The 19946-nt window shown below is 43.7% G+C and overlaps 1 protein-coding gene across 2 annotated transcripts in view; it reads left to right on the forward strand.

The window, feature by feature from the left end:
• The window catches only part of RXRA (retinoid X receptor alpha), a 441222-nt gene that overhangs the window by 392028 nt on the left and 29248 nt on the right, over positions 1-19946 (forward strand). For both annotated transcript variants that reach the window (XM_043981047.1, XM_043981048.1), the window contains exon 5: positions 9426-9595. In XM_043981047.1, the coding sequence (XP_043836982.1) occupies positions 9426-9595 (170 nt within the window). The remainder of the gene's footprint in view (positions 1-9425; positions 9596-19946) is intronic.

A 19946-nucleotide genomic window follows, 5' to 3' on the forward strand; every position in this document is an offset into this window, starting at 1 on the left:
ATGAACTGGAGAAGGAAATGGCAAACTACTCCAGTATCTTTGCCAAAAAACAAAAAAACCAAATGGGGTCATAAAGAATTGGACACAAATGAAAATGACTGAACAAAGCCTTTTTTTGGCTTTGGAGTAAAAAAAAAAGACTTGAGTCCACTTCCTTTCTGCATGGGCAAGTCCTTAACCTGAGCCTCAGTTTCTTAATCTGTAGAATGAGGGAGTTAGACTAGATGGTCTCTGAGGTTCCTTCCAGCTCTAAATGTATGATCCTTTGATCCCATTATGGTCTTAATCTAAGTTCCACTGAACATAAAGATGAGAAGAATGAAATATTAATATTATTGACGATAACTGACATTTTCATAGTACTTCAACCGTGAGCTTCACAGCACTCTTCTTTTGTACAGATGTTATCATCTCCACTTTTTAGATGAAGAAATAAAGGCTGTGTTGGGTAGTGGTTAGAATGCTAGGCTTGGAGTCAGAAAAACTGGGGTTAGATTCCCACAACTGATGGTTACTAACTCTGTAACTCTGAGTAATCAACCTAACCTCTGTTTTCTTCAGGGACTTCCTGAGATCTCAAGTACTATATCAAAGACAGGCTATGTTCTCTTTTGGTGGAAGGATTTCAATGCCTAGACTTTACTGGACTGTTAAAAGTATAGATCCTTTCTTTATTGCATAAAGATGTGGAAATGAAGGCTTACGAGATTTTTTTTTGTTTCTGTATCCTAGAACCCAGCACAATATGCTTATATATAGTCAACATTAATGTTTATTGAATTAATTAATTAGAATTAGGAATCCAGTGTAAGTGTAGGCTACCTAAGTAGGTCTTGCCTCTTTTCCATAATTGCTTATTGAGACTTCTAAGCCTACATCAATTTTCGTCTATCCAAACAGTTTGGGTTGAATAAATGGGCAAAGAGGCATCGATTGACAAGAATGCATGTGAAAGAGAGGACTGAGGGGAAATCCCCTGAGTCCTCTGGCAGCTGTGGAAAGTCACTGTGGTACAGTGGTCACCATTGAGGGGATGACTTGATGGCTGCATCCAGTGAGGGAATATAATGGTTTTGATTTTCTAATTTTATTTTATTGGAGGAATGGAGTATTATCCATTCTAGTCCATAAGGCCCCAAGAGTGGCAGACAAACCAATCTTTCTGTTTCCATATTTCCAGCTAGTGATGCTGTGGCTGCTTCACTATATGATAAACTGTACACCTTCAGGGTGATTTCTACCTTTCAGAGCATTACCTTCTTCAACTTATTCTCATTGGACCCTCACCAGAACCCCATGAGACAAGAGAACTGTTATTATATCCTCCTTTTGCAGATAAAGCAACTTAGACTCAGAGATAAACAGTGGTATTATAAGAAGAACATTGGATTGGGAGTCAAAAGACCTTTCAGAATTTGAACTCAGATCATCATGATTCCAACACTGTCTCTACTATGCCTCCTCCTAAACTTTCATTTGTAAATTCCTTGAGGTCAGAGGCTGGCTTGGACATTTGTTTTTTTATATCCTCAGCACCTTGTACAGTGTCTTAAACAAAGTAGGGGCTTAATACTTGCTTGTGAAATTATTGAGATGGGGCTGGAAAAGGAAGGCCTCTTTAAGGAGGACACCCTGCATACCCTGAATAAACAGAAAAGGGTCCTAGGGTCTGGATATAGGCCCTGTTGTATCTTTATTCTGAGCCAATGGCAGTGTCAATCAGGGTGTTTTGTTTGTGTATTCGTCTGTGGCACAGGAAATACCCTTTATGAGGGTCAACTGAATCTAGGTCATCAGAAGCAGCCCTTAGCTGTGAGGCCCTGGGTACAGAAACTCCCCCCGCTCCCTGCTGTCCGGGGAGAAGAAATTTTCCAAGGAGGAAAGGTCACTGGTACATCAAGCACAACCAGTTCTATAAGAGACTCCAGAAGGAGAGAGAAAAGGGGATGAGTCATGGACAAGCCCGAAGAAACACACAAACAAGGGAATAAACAACAGGAAGAAGAAATTAAAGGTGATATTTAATATAATGTCCATGATCTATTTTTATCTAAACAGTGACAAGCTGGGTAAGGAAACTGGACTTACGGAGCGGGGGGGATAACTTCAACAGGAGGTTTCACCAAATAGGGAAGCAAATAATGGGGGGAAGATTGGGCCCAGAGTCCAGTAAATGGACTTAGGGCCTGGCTAGAGAAGGCCATTTTGTATTTGGTATTGGAGCCCAGGCTAACACAGAATGACCTTGTACTCTCAATCTTGAGCCTATGGGAGGGACAGTTTCTGTAAATGTTTAGTTTGGTTTGTTTTCCCTGCTGTATGCAAAGCACTGCCCTGGGTGTTGGGGACAGAAATAAAGTTTAGAGTAGACATCTTTCTTGCTCTCACAGAACTTACAGTCTAGTAGGGAGACTAAGACACAAGTACGATCTATTTTAGAGACAGAGAAAAGTGCTGTGTAAAGTCCAGCAAGTATGGTTGCTCCTAATGAGGGAGTCAAGGAAGAAGTGGCATTTTGAGTTGGGCTTTCAAGAATGGCTAGGAATTCAACAGGTAAAAGAAGGGGAAGAGAGATCATTCCAGGCATAGAGATCACTGTAAGCAAAAGGACAGAGGCAGCAGATCATGGGGATAGAGAGCATGTTTGAGTTGTGGTGTATGCAACCAATAAGAGTCCACATTAGTTATTTTAGAAAAGAGTCTTTGGGGATTATCTTCCTCTCTGGTGGCTGATTCACCTAGGAGAGCTCCTGTGAGTTAGCTCTTGGATGGTTCATTCAAAGTCAGCCATCAAAGGACTCCTGGCCTTCAGCAGGTTGTATTGTTATACTAAGGCAGGCTGTACACAGATGCAGCCTATGTAGCTCAATTCCGTTCAACTTATTCATTAAGACACCTACTATGCTAACACCACTGAGCCTAGTCCTGGGGAATAGAATGATGAAAAACGAGCCTTCATTGAGCTTTTAACCTAATAGAGAGATAGGACAGAAGATCAGAGCTCTAGAGACCAACTTGTTCAATCCCATCAATCCTCTATACAGAAGAGTTAAGTGAGGTCCAGGGTCAGTTAGGTGGCACAGTGGATAGTGAAGTGGGCCTGGAGTCAGGAAGACTTGAATTCAAATCTAGCCTCAGACACTTACTAGCAGTTGTCATCCTGAGCTGATCACTTCTGTCTGTCCTCAACTACAAAATTGCAATATTAATAGCACCTTCATCTCAAAGTTGTAAGGATCAAATGAAATAATATTTGTTTTTTAAAATTTTATTTAAAATTTTTTTCCAATTACATGTAAAGCTATTTTTTTGAGTTCCAAGTTTTTCTCCCACCCTCTCTTTCCTCCCCCCTCCTGAAGCCACCACTGATATAGGTTATATATTACAATCATGTTAAACATATGAAATAATATTTCTAAAGCACTTAGTAGCCCAGTACCTGGCACATAGTAGGTCCTTAACAAAAGTTTGTTTTTTCCCCTTAAATAACTTGCTAGAGGTTATAAAATTAAATGTTGGGGGTAGCATTTTGTACTTATGTTCTCTGACTCCAGGCCCAGAGCTCTGTCCTCTGTTACACAATGAGAATGTTGCAGAGGTATAGGAATTAGATAGAGACGTATGAAAGGATAGGGGATGAAGGGCTTGTTTTCAGTTCTGGAGAGAGGAAGGGAGACTTCATGGAAGAGGTGGTCCCTGAACTGGACCTAGAAGAAAGGAGAAGATTTCAGCATCTGGAGTTTCAGCAGCAGGAGATCCATTCAAGGCTTCTGCGCACAAAACATGCAGGAATGGGAGAGGACAAAATGGGTTGGGAAACATCTAAAAACTGAGTTTGGGGACAGCTAGGTGGCACAGTGGAGAAAGCACCAGCCCTGGATTCAGGAAGACCTGAGTTCAAATCCGGCCTCAGACACTTGACACTAGCTGTGTGACCTTGGCCAAGTCACTTAACCCTCATTGCCCTGCAAATAAAACAAAAAAACCAACCCCCCCCCCAAAAAAAAAACACCCACACAACAAAAAAACCCAAACTGAGTTTGACTGGAATTTGATGCTATGTGACATTTCTCACAATAACCCAGGCATGTGGGTTATCCTTATTCTCTCTCCAGACACCAGGGCTTTAGCAGTCTACAGCTGTACTAACTGTAGTCTGTTTGGGATAAGATTTAATACTATCATCTGGCCCTGACAGTTTTCTTAAATTAAGTATTTCGGACCTGCCAATTTCTTTTTTTTTCAGGGAGAGAGAAAGGGTGGGGAGAGGGAGGGAGGGGGGAGAGAGACAGAGAGACAGACAGAGAGACAGAGACAGAGAAAGACAGAATTAGAGAGAATGAGAATGAATGTGTGTGTGTGTGTGTGTGTGTGTGTGTGTGTGTGTGTGTGTGTGTGTGTTTTGGTGCCTGGAATGGGGTTGTGGCTTTGTGGATTTATTATAAATATATATTAAAGCTTTGATATATATGCCCAGCCCTGTGCTTGACACTTGTAGGGAGACAGGATTGTCAAGGAACTTAATGCTGTTGTTGTGGAGATAAGCAACACAGGGGTGAAACTAGCAGATTTGATAATGCAAGCAAGTATTTAATCAGAGTTGAGATTAAACAGCACACATTGTATACTTTAACGGAAATCCAGAGAAGGAAAAGAACTGAGTTGGGTGGAGTTGGTCAAGGAAAGCTTTTTTTGAGGTGGGCCAAGGCTACAGGGCCACACAGAAATAGGGATCCTAATATCGTGTCCCAGTTTTGCCACTAAGTAGCTGTGTGACCTTGGGAAAGTCTCATTCCTTCTCTGGAGCCCAGTCCCTTACTCTGTAAAATGAATTGGTCAAACTAGAACTATCTCCAGGGTCCATCCCTTCTATCTCTCAACCCTTCGTGAATCTCTGTGGTCCTTGTGCAGGCTTTGTACCTTCTGTAAGCTTGCTTGGAAAGTCTTCATTGCCCTTGGCTTTTCCAGCTCCAGATGGTAACTGTGGAGAGCTGGAGAAGCCCCTTAGAATCACGGGGCCAAGCCCATGGAGCTGGAGGAATATGCTGACTCCAGTGAGCGGGTGCTCCAAGCGTGGCACGTACTGCCAGTGACTTGAGATCTAGCTGTTTGCAAACATAACCATATTTTATCTTTATATTGTGCCTGGGCTCCCAGAGGAGCCAGGGCCTTTTACCAGGGCTAGATTTACAATAATCACTTCGTTCTGCCTCTCCAGGGTAGGATCTGGCAAATGATGGATTGCTGAACAGCCTAAATTCCCACTTAGGAAACTGGGGGCCGGAGGTGTTTGTGTGGGGAGAGGGGTCGGTACGAGGGGAGGCTGGGAAGGGAGGGGTAGCTCAGAGCTGCAGCTAATCAGAAAACTTTTCCCCCTGATGTGAAAGCCTGAAAGGGAAGATTAGGATGGGAACTTCAGGCTCGCTCTTGGCTACCTCCTTTCACTGGGCTTCAGATGAGTTTCCTGAGGTCAGAGAAGGGACAGCCTGATTTTGTGTGTGTGTGTGTGTGTGTGTGTGTGTGTGTGTGTGTGTGTGTGTGTGTGTGTTTTCTTTGTGTCTTACAAAGTGCTCCAGCACACACTATTTAAGGCTTCGGGTTTCCACAATTTAATCAATCCTAGCCACCCCCCTGGTGCCCTTGCTTGCTGTCCAGTGTGGCAGGTTCAGATTCAGAGCCATGGACTCACTGTGGCCTTGTATACTTTCAACAGAACAAAATTGGTCAAGGGGAAGGATTTTTCTTTTTCAACTCAGGGTAACTCTCCTTTCCTGTAACTTGGCCAGCCATTGAGCATAGGACCAGTATTGGCTCTTAGGACTCAGCTGAAAATATCTTAGAGATCATTCAGTCAATTCTTCTCCCCGCTGTGTTATAATTAGAGAAACCAAGGCCCAGAGAGCTCCAGTGACCTCCCTAAGGTCACACAGGTAGTGAATGGAAGAGCTAGGATTTGAATCCTACATCCTCATCTGGATGTCTTGCCAGGAATTAACCAAGAAGAGGAAGGGCCTACCCAGCTAGAAATGGGGTGCCCTATGGGAATCATAAGCTTGTATATTTAGAGGTCACTGAGCCCAACTCCCTCATTTTACAGATAAGGAAACTGAGGCCCACAGAGATTAAGTGCATTGCCCAAAGTCACACAGAAGGGCCAATATTTGACCTAAGAGGGCCTCAGACTCCAAGTCCAGTGCCCTTTTGACTGGACCATGTTTCCCTTCTCTGACTGTTCACCTTCCATGATGGTTATCAGTCCCAGATCATTCTTAGTAATTGAGGGGAGTCCCAGAATGAGTAATTCTCCAAACAGGAGGTAGGTAGATCCCTACACCATTTTAATTGGGTCCTCTGGAGCTCTCTAGTATCCTAGGCTATGTGGGTTTCTTCACAGCTTCTTATCGACATTTTTTTTAAAAGCAAAGTTGATTAAGTAAGCTGGCATGGTTGGAGCACTGGAGTCAGGAAGACCTGGATTAAAATCCTACCTATGTGACTCTTGGGCAACTGAACCTCTCTCTGGGCTTCCTTTTCCTTGAAAATGAAGGGTCTCACCAAAAAACAACAACAAAAAAAAAGAATGAAGGGTCTGTACTCAGTGTCCCCTAGGGGCCCTCTGGCTCTCGATCTATGATCCCTGTGATCAATTCCTTGCCCCATGTGACGTGTATCAGCACATTCACAGTTTAGACTAGACTATTCTAACCCCTCCAACCTGCCCCCTAGGACTTGAGTCTTATAGCAGGATAAGACACGGAGAGATGATAAACAATATTACATGGTAAGTGCATTACAGCGAAAAGTTCAGTCTGAGGCTGGAGGGTGAAGGTTTTCACCAGCCTCTAAGCTTAAGGAAGGCTCCTTGAAGGAGGTGACATTGCAGTCCCAAACTCTAAAGGGCCCCTTGAACAGGCAAAGTGAGAAGAGAGGAGCCAGTCCTAGCTTAATGTGAACAGAGGCCAAGAGGTGAGAGATAGGGATCAGTCAATCTCTAGAAATGATGTCACTGGAAAACCTTGCTAGGACCAACCAGGGCATTTGTAAACCAGGAGGATAGAAAAAAACCCACATAAATACAGGGGTGGGGGTTGGGGCAGAGTAGTTGGATGGGCACAGAAGGACGTTGGGAGTTTCACGTCTTGTTTCCTGGGAATGATGGGCATGGGAGCAGCAGTGTCTGGAGTCCATAGAAACCCAGAAAGAACTGATCAGGCTTCCAGCTCTCTGTGAGGTGGGACTCGGTTGGAAAAAGATAGGAGATGTTGCAGTTCCATGCCCCTGGGGTTTTGTTAGTTGCCATGGGTGGTGCATGTGCCCCTGAGGCAGCAGGTTGGTGCCCCCCTGGAAGCCTCCGGCTCAGCAGGGAGGAGGAGGAGCCCTCTGCACTAGAGACTGGAGGATATGCAGAAGGGACCTTGCAGTACAACCAGATGGAGGGCACCGAGTGTTCCCTGCTCTCGTCCTGCCAGCTCCTGCTCGTGTTTGTGCTCACAGCCTAGATTGTACTTTGTGAAACCTAATCCTAGTTCCCGTTTCCTCCTTCCAAGGAGGATTTTGTCTGGATCTCTCCTACATCACTGTCATTCTCCACCTTGTGTAATTCTATGTTTTTATACATGTTTATATAATTTAGACCAAACAAAGTAGACATTTTTACATGATACTTTTTTTATACATGTCATGTCCTCTTTGGGAGGACACACGTTCTGTGAGCGTAGCTGCTGTGTGTCATTTTTCATGCTTTCATCCCTGACACGTAGTACAGTGCCTTGGCACAATGTATTCACTTAATAAATGTTTGTTCAATTGAAATTTCTTCTCTCTGAGGAGCCATCCATTCCCTTTCTCAAGCTTGCTGGCAGAAGACAAAATGTAAGGCACCAGACTATATAAATGGCCCCTTGGATCACTTTTCTAAATTCATTTTCTTCTTTCCCCTTCCAACCTGCCTCGTTTGTCCATGGTTCTATTTGTTGTCCTGTCTAATCTTGGCGGCTAGCTATAGGCAGCTGAGGCCCCAGGTAACTAGAGAAGATGTAGGTGGAAAGGGTGATTTACAGTGTGATGGAGTCCAGGACCCAGGAGAGAGGAGGCTCAGCAGGTTAGGTGTGGTTGGGGGATGGGTGCAAAGTGCCCCAGGCTCCGTGTTTTCTCTTGCACGGATAACACAACACCAAAGGTAGGTGCAGGCCCTTGGAGTGGGGGCAGTGACTCAAAGCAACCACAAGGAATTCCCTTCTGTAGGGCAGACGCTTCAAGCTACAAGTGGAGTACTGTGGGCACCATTAAGGCGCCACCGCAGAGCCCCACCCAGCTAGTTCTTTAACCATTAAACCTAACCTGTGTGGGTGGTTCATCTTATCTGGAAAGATCCTTAGGTATTCTGTCCCCTTAGCTTGGTGCCTGTCCCTTTCTTTGAAGCCTCTTTTCACAGTGAAGTTTATCCAGGCATTTATGTTCATGGGTTCCCAGAGTTAGAATTGAAAGGGATCCTAGAGACCTAGTTCAGTCTTTTCATATGATAGTTAAGAAAATAATGCCCAGGGAAGTTAAATGATTTATTCAAGGTCACACTTACTTCACGGAGCCTGGATTTGAACACAGATCCTCTTTGACTCCAGATCCAATTACCCCCTTGGTATGTTTCCCTTCTCTGATTAATCATTTTTCTTGTGCATTCCACTCTGAATTGTCTACACTTACGGAGGGAAGCTCCAAGCATGAGTAATCCAAAACAATAACTAATTCCCAAAACCATTTTTAGTTGGCATTGGATGCAGTGTGCTATTTTGGAAAGAATGTTGGGCTGAGAGTCAGTAGACTTGTGTTTGGGTCTCAGCTCTGCCTCTAACTTGCTGTCTGACCTCAGGCAAATCAATTCGGTTCTCTGAGCATCAGATTCTTCCTCTAAAAAATGATAGAGTTGGATAGGATGGTCTCTAATGTTATGGAATCTTTAGGCTATGCTTTTCTCCTCTCTCCTGTAGCTGTTAACTTGTGAGTAGTTCTAATCTATGAGTGTATGTTTTTATTGTGCATATCATCTGACAGTGTGGGAATTTGTGTTCAGGGAGTAAAGAAATGACATCCAGGGCTTTAAAATTTAAAAAAAAAGTGTGGATAATGCATGAATTTGGGATAATTGAGAGTTGACCGCACCTGGACAGTGGCTTTTTTCTTTCCTAGAAGGCTTTCCTTTTCCCATTTTTTCAATGGAAAACTTCACTGAGAAAATGGCTGATGGGGCCTTCCATTTTGTAGCTAGAACTCAGGGTTCCATCATGTGGTCCCTGGGCCATGACACACTTGTTAGCTGGGAGTTTGGTGTGAAGGACTTGAGGACCGCCATCTCTTTCCCATATTCTTGGACCTTCTGTGGGGTGATATGGAATCCATAGCTCACATACATCCCTCCTCTTTTCTAGCTGTGCAAGAGGAGAGGCAGAGGGGCAAAGACCGGAATGAGAACGAGGTGGAGTCAACCAGCAGCGCTAATGAGGACATGCCAGTGGAAAAGATCTTGGAAGCAGAACTTGCTGTGGAGCCAAAGACAGAGACATACATTGAGGCAAACATGGGACTGAATCCCAATTCAGTGAGTAAATGGAAAAAAAAAATTGTAATAGCACCAGTTAAGAGTAGACAGCTCCTTGGATACCCCTCCCTTCATTCCCAATCCTTTTCCAGACTCAATGTGTTGATGAGTATTTGGATATTTAATGACAAAATCTGAATAGATCATAGTGAAAACAAAAATGGTACACACCTCAACTTAGAATTATACCCTCTCAAATGACATAATTTATCTAATGAGGTAATACATGCTAAATACTTGTAAGGAACCATAAATCACTACATAAATCTTTTTGTTACTATCATTATTTATTATTGTTACAAGTATTATTACTAATCAAGGGGATGTTTATTAGCTGGATGACCACGGGTAAGCCACTCACTGCTTCCACATCTGTAAAGGGGATATAGTGGTGTTTGTGCTTCACTCACGGCCTATCATGCCCCCACCCCCTTCTTCCTCCTGGTTGACTGTGAGAAAACTGTTTCTGTAAACTTTAAAGCACAATATAAGTATGAGTTGTTATTATAGTTAACTCTTTGTTCACTCCCCAGGTATCTTGGAGCTTGTGTGGTCAGTGACAACATCCAGAATTAAAATCTTCTCCCTACCTAGGCTATATTGACCTGGGCACTGCAAAGAACGATTTAAAGATACCTTTCTAGGAGCTTATGCCAAGCTAGAAATAAGGCATGACAGAATGGGGGCAAAAAGAATTAGGAGACATGGATTTGAATTTCACTTCATTATCCCTTTTAGCAAATTCATGGAGGCATCATTCATACAATAGAAAGATCACTAGACCACTGGCCCTGGCTTAAAATTCCCCCTGCCCTACTTTGCTGACACATTTCTTGTGTGACAGTGACCAAGTCACTTTGTTGTTGTGGGCCTAGGTTTCCTCATTTGTAAAGTGAAGGAGTTAGATTAGATAGCCTCTGAATTCTTTTCTAGTTCTTGATCCATGAACCTTCTCTGGCTCTTAGTCTCCTTATCTTTACAAAATGATTTCTGCCCTATCTGTCTCAAAGAAATGATATGAAGATCCAGTAAGAAAAGGGACAAGAATCTATTTCATAAACTATCAAGGTGTGTGGGTATTCAAATCTGAGCTTTTCTGCCCCCTTAATTCTAGTACTTTCCTTCTGTTAATTATCTCTCTTTTTTTCTTTTTTTCTTTTTGCTGAGCATTGAGGGTTAAATGATTTGCCCAGGGTCACACAGCTAGTAAGTGTTAAGGGTCTGAAGTCAGATTTGAACTCAGGTCTTCCTGAATCCAGGGCCAGTGCTCTATCCACTGTGCCACCTAGCTGCCCTAATTATCTCTTTCATCCTGTCTATATCTTGTTTTTATGTAGCTGTTTGTGTGTTGTCTTCTCCATCAGGACTTGAGCCCCTGAAGAGCAGGGACTTTTGTTGATGTTGTTGCTGCTGTTGTGTTTTGTTGTTTTGCTTTGTTTTGGTTTTTTTTTTGTTTTGCCTTTCTTTGTATCCCTAACACTTAGCACAGTGCCTACCACATAGTAGGTGCTAAATATGTTGATTGAATATCTATACATATACTATATACAGTAGATAGACATAAATATGATATATATAATGTGTATACATTTGTACATACTTATATATATATGTATTAGGTCAGGTACTATTATGACATGAATGGCTATATAAAGGGTTTGCAGGCAGCGATAATGCCCCAATCTTGAGTATGTCTACGATGAGTGGTATAGACCCACCCAGTAGAGCTTCCCCACTGGACACCAGCAAAACTGTCTCAGCACCAAAGAGAATCCCTACTGCCTCCTAATGATGATGAAGATGACACCTTTTTAATCTCTGAATCATCCTATCTTATCTTCTCTTCTTATCCCACTGGAGTGAATGGGAGCAGCTTTTATTCCTGTTTAATAGCTAGAATAACCGAGCCATCAGGAAATTGAGTAATCTGTCCCGAGTCACACTGTAACACTGTAGGACTCCTGTATTTTGATCCAGGCTCAGACCCAGGTCTTATGCATACATAATACTGCCCACCTTCATGTAAGAAAATAGCACCACTAGTAATAATAACCAGCACAGCTGACTGTCAGAATGCTTCCACACTTTATATGCATTTGCTCAGTAGCACACCATGTGGCTGAGTTCTGTCTCAACTGGTGGGACTGGGTTTCCATCTAAATACAGGCCTCATTTTTGATTATCATTTCTAAGAAAATGAGCCAGACTTAAAAGTTGAAGCTCTAGCTAGGGATAGGGGAACCATTTTTCCTAAGGAATAAGGGGCCAATTTATGTTTGCTTTAAGGTTTAGCCTGTGGCCAGGGTTGGATTAAAGTCACAATTCTTCCTCTAGTTGGGTTAGGATCCAGTATGTAGTGGGATTAGGGCTCATTCAGTCTGTGGCTGGGGTCAGTTTGGTATCAAGATTAGAGTTCAGGCTGTGTCTGAGGTCAAGACTCAGTCTGTGGCCAGGATTTAACCCCTGTTAGGTGTCCATACACTATATTTAGGCTTTTTTGGGGTGCCTATAGACTATTATATTATAGTTAGGCTCTGTTAGGTGCCCAATGTAACTATATTATTAGAAGTTCTTTACCTGAGGATCTGTGAAATTGTTTGAATGTTTCAATATCACTGGTTTCCTTTATAATCCTATGTACCTAATGCATTCAGAACCATTATTTTGAGAAGGGGTCCGTAGGCTTCACCAGATTGCCAAAGGGGAGGATCCATGACACAAAAAAGAGGAAGAATCTCTGGACTAGATCAAAGCCAAATAATCCTATGAAGATTAAATCAGTTGCCTTGGCCTCTTTATTGGAGTGGTCTGACCACTGGGCAAACCTGTCACATGCTCATGGCCTTACTCCAAGAGCTATGTGTGGAGGTAATCTCTGGACTGTGGAGGGGGGAGGCGACTTTGTGGCCCTCCTAAATAGTGGAGCCATTCACAGGACTCCAAATCCAGAAATCCCACGATCTAGCATTTCTAGGACTGGACTTTGGGATCCAGCCTGGCTAGTCCTGTGCAAGCATCTTGCAGTCACTGTCGCTCCTCCATGGAATGACTCACCATAGGGGAGAAAGGCAGAGATGCAGTGATGGGCAAGGACTCCTTTGATTCACCCCTTCCCATTTAGCGAACATCATGAAGTGCTTGCTATATGCTGGGCATCATGCTGGGTGCTGGATACTAGGATGTAGAAGCCTCTTGGCTTGAGGGAAGTTGTTAGGAGCCTTGTGCTGAGTTGAAAACAAGCCTGAGAGAGGGGGCAGGAATAAATGACTTTATCTTATTCATCATCTCCTCCTGTCTCTCAGCAAATTGAATGCTGCTTCCTGCATAATTCAACACAGACTGTTGGGAAGGGGAATGTGTACTGCATTTCAGTTTAGGAAGGGGCCCCTTCAAATGCCCTGGGATGATGGAAGAAATGTGCAGGGAGGCAACTGGACCAGTTTGGCTAGAGCAAAAAAAGTCTGGCGATGGGAGTAGTTGAAGGTATGCCTGAAAGAAGTAATTTCTTCTGTGTTGCTTCCAAGAACAGAACTCAAATCAGCCAATGGAAGTTACGGAGGGGTCAGATTTTGGGTCAGTGTAAGGAAGAACTTTCTAACAATTAGAACTGTCCAATAGTGACATAGACCACCTTGAAAGGTAGAGAGCTCCCCACCGCTGGAGGGGTTGGAGCAGAGACTGCAGGATTGGCTTTCTGTTCAGTCTTTTTTTTGTCCTACATTCAAAAAGGCAGCAGAATTGGAGGCAGAGGAGATGTAGGTTAAAATCCCTTCTCTTCTACTTACTACCTGTTTTGTCTTGGGGCAAGTCACTTACACTTTCTGGGCCTCAGTTTCTCCCTTTGTAAAATGGGATGGTTAGATTAAATGACCTTGAACGGTGGTGTCTTACTCAAATAGGATATGGACTGCACTAAACCATACCTAAAGATCCCTGCCTGATGCACATTTGACTTAGTTTTAAAAATGTAATGTTAGCTGTTTTATTGTATTTGTATTTATTTTATTTTGTTAACTATTTCCCAATTACTTTTTTTGTTTGTGGGGCAATGAGGGTTAAGTGACTTACTCAGGGTCACACAGCTAGTAAGTGTCAAGTGTCTGAGGCTGGATTTGAACTCAGGTCCTCCTGAATCCAGGGCTGGTGCTTTATCCACTGCGCTATCTAGCTGCCCCCCAATTACATTTTAATTTGGCTCTCGGGCAGTATGTTTGATACCTCTGGCCTTGAAGGTTTTTTTTTTAGATTTAAATATTATGATCCTTTTATTTCTTTCTGACTCCAATTTCAGTACTCTAGATACTAAAATGTGCCCTTGCCTTGAGGCTCCCAAGCCTTATTGCTCTCACCTTGCTCTCTGCAGTTCTGCTCCATGGAAGAAGTTAAGTCATGTCTCCAATACCTTTAGGTGAATGCCAGTCACTGCCATACCTTCTTTCTAAGCCTTTGGAGATTGGTCTTTCATTGGACAATTCAGTTTTACCCCAGGGTTATTATATCACTGGCAGCCGTCACGGGGAGGGGAGGGGAATTTTGCAGGGAAGGAAGGGTCCCAAAGAGTCTCTCCAGTGCCCAAGTATCACAGATGTGGATAAGTCAAGCACTGATGATGAAGTTAAGGCCTGCTGCCTGGAGAGAACTTTACCAGATGTGGTATCAGACAGCGACACTAGAGAAACCATTGTCCCACACCTAAGGGAGCTTCCAGTCTTGTCTAAGAGAAAGGTGGTGGTGGTGGTGGTGGTTGTTGTTACTGTTATTGTTTGTCCTTCGTTCTCAAAAAGGACCATGACATCAGGGTGATGTCATGACTTGCAGTGAGTTGGATTTAAGTGTGGGAGGGCTGTGCAAGGTCACCAACCTTACTCTCTCCTCCAGAGCCATCTAGGTCCAGTGGCAAGATACATATCAGGACGACTGGAGATGGCCCCAGATGTTTTTAAGGTAATTGGAGTTAAGGGACTTGCCCAGAGTTACACAGCTAGTAAGTGTCTGAGGTGAGATTTGAATTCAGGTCCTCCCAACTTCAGGGCCAGTGCTCTATCTGCTGTGCCAGAAAGGACACAATGGAAGAAAGAATTACGATACAGGAAGGAACCAGCCCCACATGCGTAGCTTAGGGTCAGGCTCCATAAAGATTCCATAGAAACCAAAGTCCACCGAGTCCATCCTCGGCTAAGTAGGAAACCCCACCACGACTTTCCCAGTAATGGATGGTCCAGCCTCCACGTGAAGATGTCTAGCAAAAGAAAATCCTCTGTTAGGAAGTATTTTGATTTCTCTGAATTCCTTCAGGGCTCACAATCTGCACTGACAGACTAGCACCTCCTGGGATTCTGTTTCAGCTCTGTCTTCTTTTCACATGCGTTCCTCCCTCACTGTATTAACTAAATGCTAAACAACAACAATAACAGAATTGGTTGTAAAATCATAGGGATTTTAGGTAGAAGGGATCATAGAGATATGTTGTTTTGGGAGGGTCACTCCCTTTCTCATCCCCACCACTGTGAGTGGGAACCCAGAGTCACCACTCTACTCTAGCCCTCTCTCTGACCCAGTACCCCCTTTTCCAGTAGTGGTGGGTTAGGTCCCTCTTGTAAATGCTGGCTAATTGTTCTGTGATTGTCTCTGCCTCCGACCCCACTTGTCAGCCAGGTATATCTGTGCACAGTGCTTGGAGAACAGAAAATCACTACCTAGTACAGTTTTCTGGTGAGATTGAGGACCACCTGCCCAGCTTATGCCCTTCAGAGCCTAAGAATTGGCATCCTAAGAATTGTCATTGTACCTGAAGAATCCTTAGGTTTTGCCATCCACCTCCTTTATGAATTTTCGGCCCTAATTAGAATGTGAGCTCCTTGAGAGAACTGTCTCATTTTTCAATTTCTATCCCCAGAACTTAACAAGGTGCCTGGTACATAATAAACATTTAAGAACTTCTTTTATTCATTAATTTTCCCTGTCCTAATCCACCCCCGCCCCCCCACCCCCACTTTATAGAATGAAGAAATTTGAGTCCTAGGGAAGAGAAGCAATTTGCCCAGTTACAGAGAGGGTTAGTGGGAGAGCCGAGTCATGTCTCTGAACTCCTAGCTTTACCCACTCCACCACCTTTTATCTCCGCCTCTCCCCCCCCCCCACACACACACCTCCTTGTATATCTCCCACAGGGCTAGGGCAGGAGTGGACACACAGTAGGTGGACGGTCAATACATGCTGAGTCAACAAAATCCTGTCCAGTTCCCAACTCCCTGAAAGAGGAAACCAGTAACTGAGCTGCGCCTGGCTTGATCACTCTTAATTAGCCTTTGAAGAGAGAGTTTCAAGTCGCCGCTGCCCCTTGGAAGACATTTCCAAGCTCCCCATTTCCAGGAGGATCAGGTAGCCGACAGCTTTTCAGTCAGGCATGCTCCAGAGTGGTGCCTGGAAGCCCTTACCTAAGGGGATGGTCTCCTGGGGGCCAAGAGGGTTGGAGAATGCCCTCAGCTGTAGAGCCGCCAGCCTGCTCCAGGGAAAATGCCTGTCAGCCGCTTCTTGTGAGACAGTGATTAAAATTCCATCAGCAAATGCTGTGACTTTCACCCCCCCCCACAACAGTCCAGAAGTTTAATTAGTGCATGTGCACAGAAGTGCAGTTAATAGGACGTGTTTAATACTTTCCCTTCCATCTTTTTGTTGTGTTAGGACCGAGGGGATGGATGGGTCTACCATTCTCCTGGGGGGGGGGGGGAGAATCCCTGGGTTTATAGGATTTAGAGCTAGCAGGGACATCAGAGATCATGTAGTCCAACCCTTTCATTTCACAGATGAGGAAACTGAGGTGCAGAGAATTCAGGTGGCATGCCTGTAAGCTTCCATCCCTCAGTCCTTCCCACCTCCTTACATCTGAATGCCCAGAGCTCTGACTCCATACTTGTCCTCATCCAAACCGCCAAGTGTCGTGTCTCCTTATGCACTAAATGTCTTCTTGGGGGAGGGGGCCTCTTCAGAAAGTCCCTTAGCTTTTTTCTAGGGTTTTAAAAGCACCTCCTCCTCATACTTCACTGTCATTCCAAACAAGATCCCTCTGACTTCAATGTAAAGGTTTAAAATCAAAGAACTGTACAATGACGGAGCTGGAAGGGTCCCTATAGAATAATCTAGTTCAGTCTTCTTGTTTTCATACGTGAAGAGACTGAGATTCAGAGAGATAGGAAGAAACAAGTATTAAGTGCCTGCCATGGGCCAGGCATTATGCTTATAAATCTTATCTCATTGATCATTACAACAATCCTGAGAGATGGTTTTATTATCCCCATTTTTTGAGGCTTGCCCAGGTTGGGGCTAGATTTGAACTCAGGCCTTCTTGACTCTAGACACAGTGCTCTATTCACTGTGCCACCTAGCTGCTTCTCTAGGATGTTCCTTACATTATCAGAGCTATCAGCTTCATTTGACCTAGAGAATTCTAACAACCCGAGTTGGGGATGATTGGCATGAGAAGTTACTTTCTTTTAGAAAAGGCTCTTTTGCAGAACCTTTTTGAGGAACTAAAGCCTTTCCAGCTTTAGTAGATTTACTGTGAGGTTCTAGATTAATGGATTAATTATCAGGGCTTTATCAAGTACCTGCAATGCTAAGCATTGTGAGGAATGCAGGAAAAAAAGCAGAGATTTGATCAAATGACTATGTAATATAAGTGGATTGGATGCTAGGAAATATGGGATTTCCTGGGCTTCACTGTAAGGTCCCTTACAACTCTCACATTCTGCTCTCAAGGAGCTCATGGTCTCTAGGAACCTGTCCATCCCTAATCTATTCTCTATCCATTTTACAGAAGAACCATCTCAGGGCCACATTAGGGGTAGTGACTTGTGCAGGGCTGGACAGCTAGAACCCCGGTCTCCTATCCTCAGGTCCTGAGTTCTTCCTAGGAGATCATGTTGTCTAATTTGGAAATCAAGACATGAGGCAGAGAACAGTGTAGAACCAGATTCATCATTACACTCACATACGGTGTGTACTTTGCTTGGCATCAGGTATACCAAGATGAGTACGGCCCAGACCCTCCTCTCCAGGAGCCCGCCATTTAATTCAGTGCTCATTTGTAAGCTTCAGGCTCTCAATACTGAGGGGAAGAAGGATGGCTGCAGAAGCCACATTAGTAGAGATGGGACTTGAGCCGGTTTAAGGCATCTGCCTTCACCAGGCTGGAGCTGTTGGAGGAAGGAGATCCAGTAAACCTTGGACTGGATGCTTTTTTAAAGCTTCTTCCCACTTGACCATTCCATTATCCTGTGATTTTAGCATAGCCCTGCAAGCCATGCTTCTGGATGAAATCCATTTACCCATATCTCCTCCTCCCTGCCCCCTTCCCCAGTCCCCAAGGTTTTCTAACCACTGCGGCGGGATCTCGTCATCCAATTTGTAATCGCCGTCCCACTTGAGCAGTTAGCAGTTTCTTTAAACAGGGATTTGGTCTGTTTAGACTGCATGTCCTAGTAAAGAGCAGATGGTTTTCGTTATTAGGTAGTATTTCAAAGGGAAGTATTTTTTCTCCTGCTTCAATGCTTCAGTTGTTGTGTTTTATGGAATGATGAAATTCCAGCACCCGGCTCATGTGGAAATCAATCCCCTTGCAGGACGAATCGATAAGAAGAAAGGGAATGGGGGGTGGAGTGGGGAGAGAAGGGGGACTTTCTCTTTCAGCCTTTTGTTGGGGGACTAGGATAATTATATTAATAATACCTTCTAGAGAGGTGTATTGGATGTGGTGTGGTGGAAAGGGACACGATCTTAGAATAAGAAAGACCTGGGTTTCAGATCCCACTCCTGACGCAGTCTGGTAATATGACCCTAAACAAGTCACTTTCAATGCCCAAGACTCTAATTGGCAGAGCAGGTGCTAGACTCCATTGATAGACAGTTCCTCACTGGGAATTCCCTAAACCAATAAAATCACAGGATTGGGCCAGAAAAATAAAGCATACTTCTATGCTTACATCACTTTGCAGTTTCCAGAGGATTTTCACATGTATTATCTCATTTGATCCCTGCAACTGTGCTATGAAATAAGTAGGATTATTCTCTCTCTCTTTCTTTTTTTTTAAATGAGGAAGCTGAGACTGGATCCATTCACTTGAATCCAATTCAAAAGATGCTCATTAGGTGCTACTATATACAAGGCATTGGGCCAAGCTCTAGTGTGGTGACTTGCCCAATGTCATAGAGCTTGTAAATGGAGTAGCCAGGGTTCCAGTCATAGACTGCCATTAACTAGATGAAGTAATTTATCCTCTTGAGAGTTACTTATGAAATAAAATAAAGGTGGATTAATCTCAGTAGAATAACCTACTTTGGGCCACTCATCAAAGGGTGTCCAGGTCCATCTTTGACTGTTAGAACAATTATTTAATCCACATGTTAATGAACTTATACCAAAGCTCATATTCTTTGTAGAGGAGGGGTTAGGGTATAATCATGATCAGTAGTTGATAGGCTGTCATATGAAAGACTAGACTTATTCTGTATAGCCTCAGAGTCTAGACCTAGGACCAAGAGGAGAGAAGCAGATCTCAGCTCTAAGAATGAGATCTATCAGAAAATAGAATGAATTGTGCCAAGATGGGAAGGGCTCCCCATCACTAGAACACCCAAGAAAAGGGCGAGTGCCTGGACTGGATAACCTCGGAGGCTCCCTCCAGCTCCAGAATTCTGTGATTCTTCCCCTCATTAGTCAGAACCATTTAGCTAAGCAAACAGAGAAGCTGCTCTGTTAATGGTAGCACTTCATGCATTGCTTTAATCTTGGGTTCTGCTGCCAGTTCCAAAGGGTCATTGTTCAAGTCTCCATTTCTATTCTTATACAATAACCTGCCCTAGACCTTCTGTTGGTATTGTCTCCAACACCCTCCCTTCACAACATGCCCATCTTCCATAAGTGAATAATGTGATCTCTACCTTAGCTTAAGCTTACAATCTAATAAGGGAAATGAGGCAAACTTGAAGATCTTAAAATATGGATCATGGTAAATCAAGAAAAATGAGAATTCAGAAAATACAAATATACTTGCCAGGAAGATGCTGGGGCAAAAGAAATGATTGTAGCTGGTTATGGCCAATTTGTATGTGGGAGAATTGGTTGGTCACCAGTTTGTGTGGGAAAAGATCCAGAGGTTTTCAGTGGCCTGAAGGCTCAGTAGTAATCAACAGTGTGATATGGCATCTGAAAAAGCTAATGTGATTAGTCCTAGGCTGCATTTCCAGAGGTGTGGTATATAGGGCAGGAGGGTTAGTGTCCTACTGCCTTCTACTGTGATCAGGCAACATCTGAGCATCTGGGTACATCATATTGTAGGAAAGACTTTAACCC

This window comes from Dromiciops gliroides, chromosome 2 (assembly GCF_019393635.1).
Source record: "Dromiciops gliroides isolate mDroGli1 chromosome 2, mDroGli1.pri, whole genome shotgun sequence".
NCBI classification, from domain to species: domain Eukaryota; kingdom Metazoa; phylum Chordata; class Mammalia; order Microbiotheria; family Microbiotheriidae; genus Dromiciops; species Dromiciops gliroides.